The 20,244-nt window shown below is 41.7% G+C and overlaps 1 protein-coding gene and 1 long non-coding RNA gene across 7 annotated transcripts; one reads left to right on the top strand and one right to left on the bottom strand.

Moving 5' to 3' along the window:
- Positions 1-406: 406 nt before the first annotated feature.
- LOC128142426 (uncharacterized) lies at positions 407-3,960 on the bottom strand. Of its 2 annotated transcripts, none has more exons than XR_008235396.1 (3): positions 3,532-3,960; positions 2,930-3,069; positions 407-738 (listed from the first exon to the last, which is right to left on the bottom strand). It is a non-coding gene; the product is annotated as an uncharacterized LOC128142426 (long non-coding RNA). The 2 variants fall into 2 exon arrangements; XR_008235395.1 differs by having other exon boundaries at positions 2,972-3,069.
- Positions 3,961-4,061: 101 nt separating this feature from the next.
- LOC128142095 (epidermal retinol dehydrogenase 2-like) lies at positions 4,062-19,515 on the top strand. 5 transcript variants are annotated; one of them, XM_052787782.1, is made up of 8 exons: positions 4,717-4,887; positions 4,920-4,946; positions 7,180-7,523; positions 12,860-12,991; positions 13,958-14,057; positions 15,845-15,989; positions 16,555-16,680; positions 16,836-17,181. In XM_052787782.1, the coding sequence occupies exons 3-8, from the start codon at positions 7,203-7,205 to the stop codon at positions 16,867-16,869; spliced, it is 858 nt and encodes a 285-aa protein (XP_052643742.1). In that variant the 5' UTR covers positions 4,717-4,887; positions 4,920-4,946; positions 7,180-7,202; the 3' UTR covers positions 16,870-17,181. The 5 variants fall into 5 exon arrangements, with proteins under 5 accessions (XP_052643738.1, XP_052643741.1, XP_052643742.1 ...); XM_052787777.1 differs by lacking the exon at positions 16,836-17,181 and adding an exon at positions 17,222-19,515 and having other exon boundaries at positions 4,718-4,887; XM_052787778.1 differs by lacking the exons at positions 4,717-4,887; positions 4,920-4,946; positions 16,836-17,181 and adding exons at positions 4,062-4,187; positions 17,222-19,515.
- The last annotated feature ends 729 nt before the right edge of the window (positions 19,516-20,244 follow it).

Here is a 20,244-nt window from a genome sequence, read left to right as displayed (position 1 = left end):
GGCTTTGCTCAGATTAAGTTAGTCTTGGTTTGCAGGCTTTCACTCCTCACAGAGTCCTCTGTGCCATGTGGGCATATGGTAAATTTGATCACAGAGCTGGCCCAGATGAAAAAGCAAACACCAAATATTTTCTGGCAGGGTTTTACTCATCAGTTCCGATGAGGTTCACCACACTGCAGTATAAAATGCTCAGGGAATGAAAGACAAAGTGTCAGGTCCTGACATCAACCATCATACTGTAAACACAGCTTAACAGGCTGTGAACTCTGGGATTGGCTAAGTCATGATGATACTTAGTGCTGGTGTGTCCCTCTTCCAATGAGGACTTGTCCCTTTCTTAATTTGATTTGCAAGGGATAGAAGCATGCTATTCAGTGCACCATTCAGTGCATGCATTCAGTGCTGGTTATGTTTGCTGTGTAGTTACTAAATACCTTGAACAGATGCTAGTGCAGCACATCCCACCCCATCACCCTCACTGAACAGGACTTGGCACTCTTCCCAGAAGTAGCAAATGGGGCACCACTGAGCAACAGTTGGTCACTTCTACAATTCCTGTATTTTCAACCTGCTGATAGAGGGAACTAGAATTCAATGAACTCCTGTTAGGGGGTAAATATGACTCAAACAAAACACATATGGTAATGAAAATTCAGAATGCAACTCAGTCTTCTGTATTCAGAATGATGATCCTTCCTTTTGACTGGAATCTCCTTTGCGCCAGCTGTTTTTCTTCTGCTGGAATAAGAAGAAAAAGTAAATTTTGAAGAATTCTGGCTAAGTGGTGTTTGCCCTACTTCCTTCATAGGCAACATGGGAGACATTTGACTTCTATTAACAAGACACTAGTTTTCAAACTAAGACCCACTCCTCCCTGGGCAGTTGCAATAGGTGACTAAGGACAAGTCTGTGTAGGCTGCAATTGCAATGATGTACCTGCAATTGCTAAAGCAGCTGTCACTGACACTGGAAACTTATTAGGATTCTACAAGTTTCACAGTAGACATATAGAACGAATCATAGTATGTAGGCACCAGTGGTATTGCCTGTACTTCCTTTCCTACTTCTTGCCAGTTAAAAGAAAGCAGAAAGATCAGACTGTTTACAAGCATATTACGCTATTCCATTTCAACAGCTGAGGTAGGCGAGGGATAATTAAAGCTTCAATATCAAAATATTTATCACATTTTGAGTGCTCTGATAAAAATAAAAAAAAACCAAAATGAGAGAGCCTTTAAGAGAATATGGCTCCAACACCACACCAGGCTGTTGTTTTTTATTATTCTAAAGTGAGGATGAGTATCCTAGTCACCATGCAATTGCATTTATCCAGCTTAGACCAACCCTTACTCTCTATTTGCTTTAGCCTCCTTTGTTGTGACACATCCATAATCAAGATTAAATGGTTGTGAATCAGGTCGATGCAATGACAATCTACCACAGATTCACATGAAACATAAATAGCACTTTAGCGTGCTACTGGTTACACTGTTCTACCAGAGGTGCAAATATCCACCTGACAACAAATGTCAAGAGCTTTCTGGAAGTTAAGGTAGGCCAAAATACAGTACAGCCCTCGGTAAAAAATGGCTACAGACTAGCGTACGCATACGTAGCACACGTACTACAGACAAGCAAAAGTGAGAGCACTTACAAAGTTCCTCAAACTTCTTATGACTTGAATGACCTTGGGTTCCTTTGAAAACATCCAGCACGTTACGCAAAATGCACGAACAATGCCAGTCCTAGTTCTGCACTCCTGGGATTTTGCCAGCACTCACAAATTGGTCCAAAAATAATGTGTGACAAGAGGGAGACATCCTCATCTAATACAAATTAGGGTAGTTTCATTTCTGGACTTGAATCAAGAGTAATAATTCCACTTGGGTCTTCTCTGACCCCAGACTGTGGAAGATGCTAATTTGACAGTCTTAAAAAGAGTTTCTTTACCTTAAGGCTAATTTTAGCCTTTCATCATACAAACTAGTAAACTCAAGATATTTGCTGAGTTTTATTTCAGCAAGTTTTATTCAGTCAGTTTATTACTCACAGGAAGTCTTTGTACAAGCTGGGGAAAGGAGCCAGGTCTCCCACCTTCTAGTCTCCAACTCCGATCACAAGGTCAGTCTCAATGTTAAACGTCATTAATTTCCAACTATTACTACAAAGCACATATTTTATTTAAACCTTTTTGAAAATTAAATGAATGGGTTTGGGTTTTTTACGTTTCCTTGTTTTAAGCGAGCCACTGTAAACAATACAATCCACAAAAAGAAAGCAGCAGCCAAACCCAAATTTCATCAGTTCACTGTTTGGCTATCATTAGCCTCCCGAATTTTCTGTATTAATGCAATAATACATTAACTCCCACTAAAATATTCTAATCCAGCAGTTAATTTCTCTTCTGTGAATAACTGTTGAGGGTGCAGCAGAGTCTATAGCCGAGAGCCTAGACTCTGATCCAAAACTGCATACCTGAAAGAAAAGACCTTTTGACCTCTTTCAACAATACTTTTAAATAGAATGTGCAGGGGAAGCAAGGAAAGTATTTATTTAAACAGCACAGCACCTTTCAAACCACTGCTCTTTTTGACTCTGGGGAGCCATTTGTTCCAAGGCAAGCCAGCAAGTAAAGCAACCTGCTCCCTCACCGGTATGTATTGCCAGGTGTGCTCTCCATCCTTGGTCCTTGAAAGTGTTTGTGCACAGGGAGTTCTTAAAATTTCTTCGGAGATTACTGGATCAAACGGCAGATTTTTAAAGCTGCCTAAAGAACCTTACATTATGAATTGCTGTTTCATATTCTTTATTATGCAGCGTATTAAATCTAGTGTTTCATAAGCGCTTGCTTATTTCATTAGATGAAAACAACATTCAGAAAGTTGTGTTCTCATACTTCTGCAGAAGTATAACAGCAATGCAAACATACCAATCTGCAAAGGAGGCGTATTAGTAATCTCAGTGCCAATACCTTCAGTCATATTTTTTCTGGTGGTACTAAGCACACCCTCCTCATATGGACTTTAAGTTGTCAATACTCAGCGCCTTACAGTATCGGAGTTCTGCTGCCTAAGGATGAGCGTAAGGTTAAAAAAACCCTGCAAAACAATGCTGCTCTAAGGAATGAAAGTATCTATAGCAGTAAATACAGAGCACTTCACTGACTTAGTGAACTTCTGACTACAGCTAGAAGACATTTTGCGATCTCAAGTCTCGTTCATTCCCTTGAAATGACGCCACCCTGGAAGGGCCATGTTCACCCGGTAAAACCCCTTCCACGCACGTTTAGCCCTACAAGCCAGGTAATCTCTTCACACCCAAGTGTACCCTCAGAAGCAGGTCTCTTCGCACGGGCCGACTACCACCCCAAGGGTAGTGACTTCTTCAGGGGCTTCCCTAAATCCTACACGTCCCTAAGCCCAACAGGTTTCTCCAAAGGTCCTCGGAAGCCAAACCCGGCGCCCTCCTCTCCCCCAGTACAGTACCACCCCTCCAGCAGCCGCTCGTTTCCCCGCTCCCCCCGCAGCCCACCGAGGCCAATTCCTGCATCAACACGGATCTAGACCAGCCGCACGAAATCCGTCTTCTCCCAGTCGATCACCGCTCCAAGAGAAGTTATTTCTTCCCTCGGAAAAATCAAAAGCAAGTTACAAATACTGCTTTTTTTTTAAAAAAGGGAACTAAGGGAAAGCGGAGGCGAGCCCCCGCCCCACGAGCTGCTCCGTCCTTAGAGCCCTTCGCCCGGCCTCAGCGAGGAGCTAAGGGGGCCGAGCGCCCTCACCGGCCCCCCGGGCCGCAGCCCTCCCGCCCGGGGCCTGGGCCGGGGCCGGGGCCGGGGCCGCAGCTCCCTGCCGCCTTGGCCGGGCCGGGCGCGGAGGGCAGCCCCCGCCCGCCTGGCCGGCCGGCAGCTCCGGGCGGAGCGCGGGCAGCGCGGCGGCGGCGGGCCCCGGCCCGGCTTCCTGCCGCCGCGGAGAGCGGAGCCCTTCCGCCCCCGCCCCCGCGCATCCGGTCAGCCCCGCGGCGGGGCGGGCTGCCGGCATAAAGGCTGGGCCCTGCCGCCCTGCCGCGCTGCCTGCTGCCGGTCACCCCCGCTCTCCCTCTGCCACCCACCCCGGAGCCGCCGGCCGCCGCGCCGTGGTGGGGCGGGCGGAGGTGCCCCTCTCCGTTCTTCAGCCCGGCAGGCGGAGGTACCCGCGGCCGCGGGGGTCCCGGTGCCGGGGGTGTTTTGGGCTGGGGGAGCGCCGGGACAGGGCGCTCGGCGGGGGCAGCCGCGGCCGCAGCCTCCTGCCGGCGCCTCTTCTCGCCCCTGCGAGGGCAGGTCCCGCTCTGCGGGGAGCGGGGGGGAACGGGGAGGCGGGCCCGAGAGGGGACGGGGAGCTGGTCACCGCAGCAGAAGACCGCGTGTGGTTTGGTTTGGTGGGGTTTTTTAATGACGCTAATTGGGTTAGCGGCCGAGGTGTGCCAAGTGAGGGTAAGGTTGTCCGGCGCCTTCCAGGCGGTGAGGAAGGTGTTGCTACACCTCAGTCCTTGGACCACCTTGGCTACAGGACCACTGTGGTTTTGGGAGGGTCGCAACCCTCCAGATGCAGTGAGCAAAGGTGTGCTTGCCAAACTCTGCTCAGGTGATTGTGTGATCAACCGTTAATCCCTTTGGCTAGCACAGAGGTGTTTTGAGGTTCAGATGCTAGCCTCGATTCTCTCCTTTAGTTTTGTGAGCACACACAGTCTGCAAGAGCCACTCGGCTGTTCAGCGTTAGCACATGTACCAAAAAGTCTGCGCTGGCAAAGCTGTCTGCACTTGGAAAGAAATCTGTCTGATGAGCCATTGTAAAACCTTTGATACTTCACTACAGTATAAAACCCCTCCACGCTTACGTCTGTGTGAGTGTAGCATGTTAAATAATACCTGGCATCAGAAGGGACCCGAGATCTTATGTGTGCCAAAGGTACCCTTGGTTAATTCATCTGTAAGTAGATCCCTGCTCACTTTAGTTGAGGAGCCAAAATCAGCCAAGTGTGTTGGCTCATTTAATTGTCCGTATGGATGTGGTTGGTCACAGTAGCTGGTGTAATTAGCAGTACTAATGCAGTGAGCCAGTGAGAATGGAGGACTCTTGGCCCAGTCAAAGCTGGGTTAGGCGAGATGTGTCAGTGGAAATTAAGCACCTCATCAAAGGATGTGGAGTTGGTGTTCTAGCAGAAAGTCTCCTGTGGTCTGTATGCCTAAAACAACTCTACTTCTCTAAGAGAAAGTCAGTACTTCTCTGAGATATAGTGTGCCTCTGTCCTGTGCAAGCCTAATACGTGATTATTTTACTTAATAAATTACCGACGTAAGTTCTAAACTGGGTTTAGGTCAAATTGTGTACTATACTTCGAAGGCAATTGCTTTCCATAGGCATTTACTGTAACGTCCTTATCTACTCCAGAGATGCCAATCTCCTTTCACGCAAATGGAGGATGTTGCGTTAAGTGCATTGAGTTAGTGTAATCAAGTTAAATTCAGCAACTTCATTTATTTTAAAGATATGTTGCTTCTGTTTTAGACCCAGCGAGGAACTTGTGTTTCCAAAAACTTGCTGTTTTTTTGATGTACGTGGAATTTTAATAACACTTTTCCTGTATTACTCTGGGTTTGCTTATATTTGTAGCAGCTTTATAGTTGTGACAGCTGATTACAGGAGATGTCAATATTGGCTCTAGAAAAATGTTGCTGTGCTGTTTTGAGGTTTTGTTCCATTTCTTACTGGTGCTACTGCCTTTTGACTGTGCCAGAACCTCTGCATACATTTTGTCCCATTTTAAAGGGAACAAAGAACAGAAAACATTCACCCTGTGACTCTTCTTCAGAAAGAAGAATTTGTTTCCCTACCCACTATGTTTCTGCCAGAAAAGTTTCTGAAATAGCTTGCACTGTTCTAGCAGTGGCCTATCCCTTTTCAGGGCTGGCCTTGGTTCCCATGTACAAAACCTGAGACTCATGATAACATGGGTATGTCCACATGCTAAATTTCATGAACTTTGCTCAGAGTAGCAGAGATCTAAGTAACTTATCTCTTGGCACTTGTCAAACATGATTACCTATACACATAGATAGCAATGTTAACTAAGAGATGTGATCAAACTGGGTTCGTAGTGCTAAAGGTTGAAGTGTAAGTGCCAGCATGCTCTACCTTTAGCTAGGAAGGAAGATATTAATCCTTCGTACTGTAGTTAGTCAAAGATTAAAACCTGCTTTGACCAAAGGTGCATTTCTTCCATAGCATTTGTATACTGGGAAATAAATGGCATTCTTTCAAGGACTTAAATGCCTGCTCGATGTCAGCATTACTGTGATGAGTACAGACTGTGAAGTTAAACACATACATGAGATGGTATGATTCAGGCCCTTGACATTTGCTTAATGCAGGGAGGCGAACAGAAGCAAGCCAACAGCTTTGCAATGCGTTGCTAAACAAAACACTCTGTTCAATTGCAAAAGCAGGCTTTCCTCAATAATAGTAGTATTGGTAGTTGAAAAGCTAGTAGTGACAGCCAGTAATTTACCTGGTGTGTTTTGGAGATTTATAAGCATATTGTATTCTGAAGCTCCCTATGCTGGCAGTTTTTCAGCAGGGTTGAGACTGTGACTTGGTCTGCATATGATTTCTTGATGACAAGGAGTGCCTACAAAGCAAAAAAAGTCATGGTCCTAAAAGGAGAATTTTTCCTGACCTGAAGTACTAGCTTGTGAGCACTAAAGTTGTTTGATCAAGCCATAAGTTTTGATTTGCAATTGCCATGCGTTTCTGCTTAAGGTGCTCAAGGGGCAACTATCACTTTTTTGATTCTAGTTTTTGAGTCCATGTTCTGTCAGAGCAGAGATGGAAACCCATGATGTGAGGGGTGGGGAATTTCTAAAGCAGTTGAGGGCAGGTGTTTCCTGCCTCTGCCCAATGGTAAATCAATTGTGCTGCATTCTGGAGAAGAGTAGGAGCAACCCAGAGATGATGCAGAAACAGGACGAATGGGTCAGATGTGCAGATGTAAGCATATGTATTTTTTTGAAACACCACGCAGAAGCAGGCTAGAGAAAATATTTAGAATGGATCTGAAAATGCTTTTCAATTTTGAAATACTGATGTTTGCATTTTCTCTCTTTATGGTTTATTCTATCTGGTAAACATTTTCTTCCATCAGGTATCTGAAGAAACAGCCTGAAGATGAACTTCCTCCTGGAAACATTGAAAGTCATTGCACTTTCTCTTTATTACTTGCTGGAGTCACTAGTGTTCTTGGTTGTGCCTAGACGGAAGAAGAATGTTAGTGGTGAAATAGTATTAATAACAGGAGCAGGAAGTGGCGTTGGAAGATTCTTGTCTTTAAAGTTTGCCAGCCTTGGAGCCACAGTGGTTCTCTGGGACATTAATCAAGAGGGGCTCAAGGAGACAAGTAGACTGGCCAGAGAAAATGGAGCAGTGAGAGTACACTGTTACATCTGTGACTGTAGCAAAAGGCAGGAGGTCTACAGCGTAGCTGATCAGGTAAAGTATCTTTATTTGTGGCTTTGACACTATTCTAAGATGAGTGCATGCATGTATGGTAAGTTTTAGTGACTTCAAAACAAGAGATTAAAGTTAATTCATTCAGAATGTATTTCACATGCTACCCATTTCAAGAATACTGTTTCTTAGAGTTGACTTGTTGATCTCTGTTCTCTCAAAAATAAAAAGAGCTGGTTCTCTCTTTCAGTAGCTAATTTAGATGGGTAGCTTCTCATTCATTCAGTTACTGAGCAAGCACTTACTGGTGAAGTGCAGAAAATCAATTTATTGAAGCTAAAGCAGTATTTCACGTTCTAGCAGTCTTTTACCAAAAGTAAACCCTAAAGACCATACATTGTAAAAATGATTAACTCTTTAGGCAATTTTTAAATAATTCCATGGCTATGAATAGATTTTTGCAGACTCACTTTATCAGAATTAATAAATGTATCTTAAAGTCTTAAATACTTCTTACTTTCCTTTCTGAAGAGCTTTGTAAATATAGCATGTGGTTAGATATTTTGGGCAGACTAGTAGAATTGCCAAAAGCTAAAAATGCTTAACAGTTTCCATTATAACAACCTGTTCTCATTTGCTTAAAATGTTGCTAAACTTAACTGTTGGACTGGAAAGTTTCCACAGTGAGTGTTTGCCTGAGGATGAATTCTTAAAAAAAAAAAAAAAAAAAAAAAAAAAAATTCAGCTGTCTTCAGGAACATCTGTTGGCTAAAATAATGTTCCTCTTTTGGTGCTGTTTAAGAAGCTCTAGCCTTCTGCATTTTTCTATCTGTGCAGAAATGACTAGAACAAATTTTCTGATAAGTGAAGCTTGTGCATGACTTGCAGCTTGTTAGAGGCTGGTACTATTGGTTTTGTATTCTGGTAATGCTGTAATGCTAATCACCCTTGGTTCCCCTTGCAGCTCTGTTACACCAGCTGAGTTGCACATCTGCCATCCCTGCAGAGCAGTTGCACATGTCTCACTGCAGGCCTGTAACGGCTTCCCACCAAACTGGGAGGAGTGGAGGAGAAGGGAGTATTGTAATGTGAAGGACACTGAAATGAAGAAGATAGAAACTAACCTTCAGTTCTGAGGACTCAAGGGCTAGCACTTCAGTCCCATAGAGAAAAGTAGTAGCAGAGCCTTTCTGGCCAAATATAAAAAGGAGAAGAGGGTGTAGATATGTGTGTGACAGAGGTTAGGGATGATAAAAACAGAGGTAGACAGTAGCAAAGAAGTGTTAAGAGGGTCTCTGTGCCTGATTCCTCGCTTATAAGTTTCTGTCAGCAGTTCACTAACAGCTGATCCACTAATAATCCTCCTGTTGATCCACATAGAAGAAAATACCCTACTACTGTTATTTCAGAAACGTCATGTCCTGCTGACAACTTTCCCATCTTATTAGTGACAGAAAGACTTTAGCATTAGTGCCTGGTGCCACTGTTTACTTAATACGGTATAGTAGACTTTGGCTCATAGTGTTCACTGTCAGCCTTTGCAAGGTGAGGCAGCACGGTTCCAGGTTCTGTTTTTTCCCCTCTGGTGATTCAGCTTCATGCAATGACTTGGAGTTTTGCAAGACTATAGCGAACTAAATTCATGCAGGCAGGGCAGGATATGGTTGAAAACTTTGTGCCCAGTAAAACAATCTCAAAGCCAAAATGAAATGTATGTGAACCTTAAATACCTGCTTCTGGTACTTCATCAGCCACACAGAGAGACTAGGAAAAAGTCACTTCAGTAGGAAGAAAACCAAAAAGCCCTGCACATGTGGTGTCCTTGTTCCTTTCCTGTACCAACAACACAAAGGACAGCTTTTGGCTATCAAGAGCTATAGCTTAAAATTTATTTCTAATGTTCCTGTTCCAGAAGTACCCAACCCCAAAAGGAATGTGGCCTTCTTTGACCTACCCCTCCTTCCCTTGAGTTCAGCTAAACTTTAAGAATCTAGGGCTTTGAAAGAGAGAAGTAACTCTGGGTTTTGATCCTCCTACTTGTGAGGAAATGAAAGCCTTTCCCTCATTATCATGTTGCAAAATTGCATTTGGGCTTAGATTTACTTCCAGGATCCCTCTTGCATGGTACTTTTTTGCTTATCCACAGTTTTTTCTTGCTTGTTAGTCAAGATGACAGTTTGCAGCCAGTTTTCCACTTTTCTGAGAATCCTCTTTGCTGTGCAGAGGAGCAACAGTAGAAGCACATTTCCTGGTGGTATTTCATGCTGCCTGTAAAATATCCAGTGCTTGCTTCCACCTCTTATAGGCAGTTATGGAGGGGCTTGTGGTTCTTAGAAAGTAGACGCTTTGGAATGCTGTTTGGGAATTGTGAGAATTGCTCATTACTAAACTTCAATAGAAAAGCATAAATATAAATGCAGAAACAAACAGGAAATAGTGTTCATACCTGAAAAAGATGTTTAACCAGATCAGCTGTTTCCATAATGCTTGCCTTACCTAGGACTAAAACACCTGCAACATACTTTGCTGCACTGCACAAATGGAGAGGTTTAGAGCTCTGGAGAGTTGACATTATCCCCCCACCCCTCTTAATAGCTAGGGAGAAGGCTTAGTAAAGGTCTTCTGTACTTGGCCTCAAAGCAGAGTGTGGAAGCCTGGGCTGGGTGTCTTGGCTCTGTCATGCACAGAGGAGAGCTGAGAAGAGAAGGGAATTAAAACAGCCAATTTGCTGAGGAAAGAGCTGCCACATCTAGTTAGTAGGGAAGCAGCATGGACAGAAATGTTGTAAAGCTGGAATTATTTGTCTGGGTTGCAAGAAGGCACTCAAATCTGCTTTGAATTCCATCCAAAGTGTGACTATATTTTGGAAGACTAAGTAGAGACAGGTGATAAAGGAAGAGGTTGTTGAGGTTTTCGCCACTAGTTAGAAATGGGATGATCAAGGTTCTGTTCTCATTTCCCTTCTCGCATCTGACCTGAATGCCCCAATCACCAAGTTATAAACTGTATGTACCACATCCCCCACCTCTGTCCATCTTTTGTTTGCACAAAAGCAGCATAACCACTTATTCAGGTATTTATTTGCCCCAAAGGGTAGATTTGGGGTACTGGTCCAGCCTTCCAGAATTGCTAGATCATCTGACACAAGGCAGTATTAAAGCATTGTTTACTAATTATTATGTTTATGTCTCTGCATACTATTTTAAACTTGTGATGAGGGGTACATACTCAGGTTGGTGACTAGAACAACTTGCCTAAGGCTGCCTATGGAGATCATGTGGCACTGGTTCAGAAATATTTAAATTGTTACATGACAACATTTTGAAAGGGAAATAGGCAGACAAGAATGTGTGAGCAATGACCTAGGTGGAGAGGGGCTCTGGCTGATGAATTTCTGTATAATCCTGCCAAGGCTGCTTTCTGTTTTTTAAACCCTTACTTAGTTAACAAACATGGACAAGATTGGAACAAGTTTAAGGAAGATGAGGAATTTAAGCTAGAATAAAGGATCAGTGGTAAATTATCCTTTAATTCTTTACTGTTATACAGGCTAGCCTACCAGGTCTGCTTGTGCTTTCTTCAGTCAGTGTAGGCACCCAGCAAAGGAAACACCATTAAGAAATGAGGTTCTGTGATCTGCAACTGTATGGCAAGATGGCATAACAACAACATGTTTTCCCAAAACTACTGATCAGCACGTTTAGCACTTGATCTGGAAATCACAAGTTAAACAACATATAGAGTACTTATTTGCTTCTTCCCAGATAGCTCAGAATAATGAACAATACTTCAAATACTGCATTAAATATTTTCATTCTCCTTTTGAGAGCTAGCACAATATCTTCATATCAGCTGGCCTATAGTTGTTCTTTCAAGTGAGTCTGTTCATGAAAGTTCTCAGTCTGGAGCTAAAATGAGAACTATACTTTCTCTTACTGAACTAAATGTGTAGATGTTATTCTTTAGCCAACTTATTTTCTGGGAGACATCTTATAAGGGTTCTGGTACAGTGTTAGAATTGAAGCAGATACACTAGAAACAAGCTTCTGTACCATGAGCCCCAGAAGCTCATAAGGCTTTTGCCTTCTGTGAATGCACGTGTCCTAAAATCTTCCTTTATTTAGAACCTTACAACTTTTGTTTAATTTTCATAACAAACAACTACCCTTCCTACAGTTTTCTCATTTCTTGTGTTGTCCTGAGAGTCAATATGAATAGAGACACGGTGCTCTTTCAGGTTGTCTTCATGAGAAATAAACTTGTTTAAAAAAAAAAAACAAAACAAAACCAAACCTTTTTGTTTGGGAATATAAGCTTTTAAGTTCCTGACTTGTAAAGTTGCTTGAAATAGTCAAGATAGTTGAATAAATAAAAAGGTTGTAAGGAGGAAATGAATTTTACAGGTGGTCTTTCTTGCTGCCTGTGCATATGAGGAATACTTCTTATTGAAAGTGACCATTTGCCCATTCTAATTCCAACACACTGAGGGCAGAAAAATGCATCTGCTTCCCCAGAAAGCTGTAGGGAAGTCTGGTTTAATGTGTGTGCTGTGGAATGCAAGTGAAATTAACTCTAGTGGAAAAACTACTGTAATATATGTCAGTGTTTAACAGTTGCAGTCAGGAGAAGTGGAGCATGTGGAAAACAGCATGAAGAATCTTGAAATATCTGAAATATTAAGATGCTACTAAGTAGCTTCTGCCCCATGCAGTGGCAGAGATGAATCCCTGGACTGTTGGGGATGTAGGCAATTAACACTACCAACAGGGAATCCAATTTTCCTTCTGCTTATCAAAAGACTCAAGTACTGTGCAATCTGTCTTCAAGTCGTATGGCAGCACTGCTTCTGTGCTCAAGTTGCTCTGTGGAAAACACTAGAGGATTTGAGTATAATGCAAAGAACGTCGCAAGTGAAAGTTTAGGTGTTGCAGCCCTCGTAGATTTGATGTACCTGATTCTGGGGAACTCGCCGGAGGATTTAGGTACTGTGCCTCACTGCATGGTATAGAAATGGCCCTACAAACAGAATTGCTCATTGGTTTTAAGATGGGTTTACTGTAGCAAAATACTTGTTGTGTTAGTTGAACTCTCTGCAGTAGAGACTTATCTGGAACAGATGCAGCAAGAACCAGAGGTGCTGAAAGCAGAAGTCTGTGTGGAGCTGTTGGGCTCCACACCTCCAAAGGAATCCAGTTGCAAGCTCAGCTCTAAAAAGGCCTCCTAAAATGTGCAAGAACCTTGAGGTGTTTGGATCTGTAACGAGCATAATAAGGTCAACTTAGTTGAAATGTGCTATATTTCTATTTATGTTTTCATGTATAAAACTTGGAAAGCATGTTTTGTATTTATTACATAATATCTTGGGGCTTCTTGTTTAGGTTAAAAAAGAAGTTGGCGATGTTAGCATCCTAGTCAACAATGCTGGTACCGTAACTGGGAAGAGGCTTATTGATTCTCCAGATTCACTTGTGGAAAAAACCTTGGAAGTGAACATAATGGCACACTTCTGGGTAATACCTGTTCTTTGCATATACATACTAAAACATCCTTTCAACATGTTTTCAGTGTTAATTTTGCCTTTTGGAACGGAGGAAAATATGCAAGGATGTATAGCTCCTTGTAAGTTCAGTCAGAAATTATACAAGAAATTACTTTCTATGCCTGGGAGTCTGTAAAATAAAAAAAGGGTGAAAGAATGGATCCTTTGGGAACTTCTGCAGTAGGTAGGTGGAAGCAAAACTGTTATATATTTAGAAATGTTCTTAAGAACTAAAGTTTACCATCTGCTAAATTCTGAAGCTAGTCATATGTTATAATCGCTCAATATTAATTGACATGAAGCAGGCCCAACCTAAAAGTTGCTGCTCTAGTAACAGAGAAGTGTTCAATTCTGTTAGTGTTCTAGTTGCCTTGTGGTTATGATAGTTTCAGTAAGAAATACCACATGTTCAGACAATGCTCTTAATAATAAGTGGGGCTTTTGTCCAAAATGAGTAACTTCATGTGCCTTTTCTTCCTTCCAGGGAAGGTAGGTCATCTATATGGTGTTCTTATCATAAAGAATTGCAAAGAAGATATTAAAACATGTTTCAGTTTCTTCATAAATAAATTTAATCACAAAGATTAAATGAAGACATGAAATTCAAATTTTTGCTATTTTACAAAATTTGCAGTGATTTGAAATTTTGCAGTGCTGAGCTTTAGGCTAAAAGAAACTTAACAACTAGCAAGTTACCATCTGTCTTTGGTGTTGAGGAGAAAGTGGTACTGGTGGGCCCTGGGAAGTCCCAGCTTAGTAGTTGAAGGCTAGAGTTCAAACAACAAACCCTTCCCCCCACCCTGCCCTTTCCATAATGGAAGGGGGGAAGCTTATTTGAACTGTAGGGAGAAATTCTTTAAAAACAACACCTTCAAAATATTATAGCATGTAGCTTGCTTAGTAAAATGTTTCTTTGCAACTCTGACTTACATTGCAGACTTACAAAGCCTTCCTCCCAGTGATGATGGCCTCTAACCATGGGCACTTGGTTAGTATTGCAAGCTTAGCGGGACTGATGGGAATCAATTGCCTTTCAGGTAGTGTATTAAAGCTAATGTTCATTTAGACAATTAGTTTGATTTAAACTCTGCAATCAATACTCGTGGAAAAAAAGTCCTAATTTTGAGTTTCTGGGTCTTTGCGTATAGGTAAAGCAAATGGTCATACTTTCAAACTAGCTGACCTTAAATAGACCATTTCTTTCAAAAGAGTTTTCCAGATGCTCAGCAGTGCTGTGAAACAGGTTTTTCTGCCAAGGCAGTTAGAGAATCTAGGAGCCATATAGAACTTTACAAACTGAGAATTTCAGTGTTATTAAAGTTAACCTACAGGTATTTGGTGTGGAAGAGGCCACCTTTTTTTTTTTTTTTTTTTTTTTTTGGCAAGCATGTTCTCAAGCGAAGCAGAGTCCTGTACAGGTTTCCCTAACTCAAAGAACTACTAAAATCCAGGTGTGGTACGGAGGCAGTGGTGCAATATCTCATTCTGCATTCTCTGTCTCAGCCATTCATTCAAGAGGACCCATACAGTGATGGAAAGAAAGTGTTGAGATTAGGGAAAACTCAGAAGGCATTTTTGGTAAACGTATGCTAAGGGAGAGCAAAATGAACTAAGGTGATGTTGTGGTTTAACCTCAGCCAGCAACTAAACACCATGCAGCTGCTCACTCACACTCCCGCTGCCCCGCAGTGGGATGGGGAGAGAATCAGAAAAAAAAGTAAAACTTGTGGGTTGAGATAAGAACAGTTTAATAGAACAGAAAGGAAGAAAATAATTATGAAAATAATACCAATAATAAAATTACAAGAATAATAATAATAAAAGGATTGGAATATACAAAACAAGTGATGCACAATGCAGTTGCTCACCACCTGCTGGCTGATGCCCAGTTAGTTCCTGAGCAGCAATCCTCCCAGCCCCACTCCCCCCAGTTTATATACTAGACATGATGTCACATGGTATGCAATACCCTTTGGCCAGTTTGGGTCAGCTGCCCTGGCTGTGTCCCCTCCCAACTTCTTGTGCCCCTCCAGCCTTCTTGCTGGCTGGACATGAGAAGCTGAAAAGTCCTTGACTTTAGTCTAAACACTACTTAGCAACAACTGAAAACATCAGTGTGTTACCAACATTCTTCTCATACTGAATCCAAGACATAACACTATACCAGCTACTAGAAAGACAATTAACTCTATCCCAGCCAAAACCAGGGCAGGTGATGTAGCAGTAAAAGAAATCTAGCTTCAAGGCAGTGACAATGAAGACAAATTGAGTTTCAGGTTGAAACTGTATTAGTCTTGAAAGCTTGATGCATAAGAAGCTAGTGCATGGATTCAAAGATAAGGTCTGGTATGAAAAGGTAATTTCATTTGCTGTTGTTCAGTAGAGAGTGGAAAGGTGATAGCAGGGGTGCAATGAGAAACCCTCTGTCTGCCAGTCTAGAACAATTAACTTAGGAGAGGGAAAGTAAAGGAGTGAATCCCATCAAAGGCAAATTTTATCAGTAACCTAATCATGAACACAGTTCCTCCTCTGTTGTAAAGTATTTTATTATTGGACAGTAATTTCCTGCAGATACTGTGTATATATCTTTCCTATACCATAGTGCTGCTGTTGTATACCGTAAAAAGAAAAAAAAAAAAACAAACCAACAAACTTTGGCTAGTTACTTTACTTACTACAGCATAGTTTTGTCCCTGTTCTCTGTCAAAAACTGTTAACGCTCCTGTGTACGTGTTCAGTGGTAGGACTCACTGAACCTGTTTAGTAAAGTTTAATTAGTAAATTAAAATGTTTAACTGCAATTAATGTTTTATTTATTTTACAGATTACTGTGCAAGTAAATTTGCAGCAGTTGGTTTTGCAGAGTCAGTTCATTTTGAGATGAGACATCTGGGAAAGACTGGTGTTAAAACCACAGTTGTGTGTCCTTGCATCATAAACACAGGAATGTTTGATGGCTGTAGGACCAAGTGAGTAAACTCTTGTGAGGTTTTTATGCAACTTGCATGTTTAGCATGTTAGGTACTTGACTTCCTTTATGAAAATCATGAGCTAGGCTTTTCTCTGCTTGTGTTATTTTTAGGACCTCAGATGGGTGTTAATAGTGCTATCCAGTGACTGGCAAAGCCCTCAGTACTTTACTATTCATTTAAGCTGAAACATGAAACTTTATTGGTGTCCCGGAGCATTTGGCTTCTGCCGAGGAAGGTTGTCCATTCTGGTTTCTAAACCCCCATTCACTTCCTGAAATCAGTGGCATAGCTTTGCTCAGTATGCTTATATAACAACAAAATTTAGGAGCTGTGTAAAAGCCTAGTGTGTCTTAATATGAGGACTATGTGGATTTGTCTTATGAGAGATCATACAAAGGGAAAATAACAATGGCCACTCACTCTCTAACATAACGAAGGGTCTTGTTCATAGGATTTGTGGTATTTATTTCTTCTTTTAGTTGAATAACTGCAAAATGGAGACTTACTTTGAGTAAAATGTGAATCCAAAGCAATTCATGTTATAGTAAGAAATCTCTTCCAGTTGGCCAAATCTGCTTCCGTCTCTGGAGCCAGAGTATGTGGCTGAGAAGATAGTCACTGCTGTTCGGCAGGACCAAGAAATATTGCTCTTACCACGCAGTACCTATTTTTTGTTGACTTTGAAACAGTAAGTTATGCCTTTCCTCGTTTTCCTTTCTCTTTTCTGTCCAGGGATGTTTCAGCTATGTTTTTGACTAAAAGTGCCAACCAGGGTTCTACTTGTTGGTGTGAATTTTCATTAAGCTCTGCACATTTCTGGAGTTTTCTTTTTTTTGTTTTTAGGGGTTCAGTCTACCCTTGGACCACAGAACAATGACAGAAATGTCTGGCTGTGACTTGCTGACTCCATTGGGGTGCAGTTTTACTGTGGGATGTAGAGACTGGGCCTGCTCCTCAGTAACTGCCTATCTGGTGTCTTGCTCCAGCATTAGGGCACTTATGACTCTGTTGCAAGCCAGGTTGGGAAATTGATCTGTCTAATAACTCAGGCTGCCAAATGAGTGTAATGGATATTTTGAGAGGACCAGCGGTACTATATTCTATAGAGTATACTGCCTTTGCCAGTATTAGCCAGGTAAAACTAATTCTGTGATAAAACTGCACAACTGTTCTGATTTCTGTTTTGTTTTGTTTTGTTTTTTTTTCTCTTCAACTCCCCTACCTTACAGTGTCCTACCAGTGAAAGTAGTTGCTCTCCTTGTGGACTATTTTGGAATCCTCCATGTCATGGATAGCTTCAAAGGTCGAGCAAAGAAGGACTGAAAAAAGCACAAAACAGAGACCAGCAACTCTAAAGTGGACCTTATTAAAGGTGGTGGTGGGAAAAGTCTGCTTCTCTAGCAGCTGTGAACTTAAGGTGCCTCACTTCTCATTAGTAACAATTTTTAGGGAAATTGCTTTTTAATCAACAGCTTTCACTCAAACTACTTTTTTAATCCAGTGAACTGTTTTCTCTTCATCTCATTATGGAAATACATTAATTGAAATTATTTCCTTTGGTTATGTCTGTTATAATGCCTTAAATATGATCCTGCATCACAAACTAATAATTGGCAGTTCTGGGGGGAGAAGAGACCAAAAACCCCCATGTATTTGGCAGGGAGCCAGGAAAGCCTCTAGTGGACCTGACTTCTTGCTGCCATTCACTGAACCATGAGGAGGGCTGTACTGCTGGTGCCATTACCGTTCCCTGGTAAGCTGAGGAATTAAAGAGTTTCCTGAAACAACAGATTCAAATTTATACAAATGGAAGTTTTGTGAAATGAAAATATGTGCTGTGTTGGTGCAAAACCAATGAAATATATTAATTTTCGGAGGTGGTGATCTCAGGACTCACAGATGACTATGGATGTCAGGGCAGGGAGGGGGAAGGATGTAAAATATGTATTTGTGCTGCTAATCTACTTTCTGTCTAATTTATTTTAAAAGCTAATACTATGACTGCAACTTTATAGTAGAATTCTTTGTATCTTCTAAGTGCAATATTTTAAGAACAACTTTAATTTTTCATCTCCTAAGCAGAATAAAGTTGTAGTTCCAAAGCATAAGACTGCCAGGCTAGGTGGGCTATCAAACATCTTGCCGAGTAAGACAATGAGCTACTAAAAGCAAAGGTATTACATTGTATAATCACGGCTTCTCTTGGGTTTATTTCAGAAAGGATTGATGCTGATAGAACTGAAGTGAATGGGATCATTACGGCCATAGCTTGAGTAACAGCATTATGTTTTTCTTCTCTGACTTGGGTGGCAGGTTGCCTTGTGTCTACAGAGACTTGTTTTACTTTTCCCATTACTTTTAGGACTATCCATTTATTTTGGACACATGCTGAGGAGGCCTTGCCCTTTGTGACAATGGCCTCTTAGAAAACTGAAAGCCCCCTTGACTTTTGGTAAATCCAAAATGAGAATAAGGAAGATAATACCTTAAATGTATGTCATTTATGCACATGCTGGCTAAGCCCACCTCATGTCACAGTACTCTACTGGCAATTGGTAACACCTGCAAACTAAGACTGAAATGCATTAGCATGTAATTAATTGAAGGACAGTATGGAAGAAAAGGTGATTTGTTTTAATGGTGGGGTTTTTTCCCCATGATGGCCTAGAAACTACCTTTATTTCCCTTGTCTATACTATTAGTGAGGTTTACCAGTGGAGAAAGGTTTACATAGAACTACTTTACTACTTATGAGCAAGAAACACTGAGTAAAACAAGCATGTTAAAAATAGCCTTACTTTTATGATGCATTGATGAGAGTTAGAATTCAGACTGATGAAGAAAAGATCTGTCTTACTGTCCTTTCTGCCTCAGAAATTCTGCTCATTTTACAGTACACTTCAGGAAATGAAAGTTACTAATTAAAAAACAGATATTGCCTAAATGTGCTGTCCATATGTACATTGCACTGTTCACAAAGTCAACCACTAATAACCGTGTGGTGTTTCTGTGTCTTGTGGACTCCTCACCTTTTTATGCTAGCAGAGCATGTTTTTCCACCTAACTATGAAATACTACGTGTGCAGGATTCTGGAGCAAAGGAGGAGAGAGGTGGATTATACATATGAGCAATATGTATCAAACTCCAGCTCTTGTGAGAGCAAGTAGCTTTTCATTCTTAGTGTCTCTGCAAACATGTTTTGCTGAGGGAAATTGAAAGCAATGAGTCTGGCTGTGGGATTTGTGGATTCTCGGCAGGTTCAGGTTCATCACATCACTAGGAGGATCTTACCTGATAATCTGTGCCAGAGAAGTACATATCCATAGGGATTTTGCTACTTCACAGAATCACTGAGCTTGGAAATGACCTCTACTCAGAGCAAGGTCAATTAGAGCAGGTTGCTCAGTACTGTGTCTAGTCAACTTTTGAGTATGTCTAAGATTCTACAACCTCTCTGGGAAACCTGTTCCAATGTTTGTTCACACTCAGTTTAAAAACAAATAAATGAAAATTATGTTTAAACTGAATGTACTTTTTTCCAGTTTGTGCCCATTGCCTCTTGTCCTTTCAGTGGATACCACTAAGAGTCTGTCTCTGTGTTTCACACCTTCCCATCAGGTACTTACACACATTGAGCCTGAGCCTTTTATTTTCTAGACTGAGCAGTCCCAGCTCTCTCAACCTCTCCTTGTATGACAGGTGCTCCAGTACCTTAATTGTCTTTGCAGCTCTTCACTGGGCTCCCTCCAGTATGTTCATATCTTTTGGAGACCAAGTTCTGTAGTAGGTTGAGTGTGCATAATCTGTCATACCGAGCTTCACTAGAAAATCTATGCTAGCTGGCTGTCCTGGGAGAAGTACACAAATACTGCTTTTATGCAAGTGTGCTTCTACCACGTTGAATATTATGGTCACTGTCAAATTACTTCATGTGACTGGAAGATAATAGCCTATCCTGTTGGTGGTTTTGATCTCCCACATCTCCTGAGATGGCGTGACAGATATGTAGAGATGTATCTTGGAGGTCAAGCAGCACAAATCCTTCCCCTGTGTTCAGGAGGTGGTGTGGAGTGAGTGTTTGGATCTTCAAGTGACATATGAACTTCTTGAGATAAGATGGCTTACTTCCAGCATAACAATGATCTTGATTGATTACTTTCCTGATGCCAAGAAGGACTCCTTCCTCCTGCTCTCAGCAAGAAAGCTTCTTGTGGAAGGATTGCTGTGAGACCCAGACAAGAAGAGAAAACA

The sequence above is a fragment of the Harpia harpyja genome, chromosome 5, assembly GCF_026419915.1.
Source record: "Harpia harpyja isolate bHarHar1 chromosome 5, bHarHar1 primary haplotype, whole genome shotgun sequence".
In the NCBI taxonomy this organism is placed as follows: domain Eukaryota; kingdom Metazoa; phylum Chordata; class Aves; order Accipitriformes; family Accipitridae; genus Harpia; species Harpia harpyja.
Note: the sequence above shows the minus strand (reverse complement) of the source record. Positions and strands in the feature narration are given on the sequence as shown.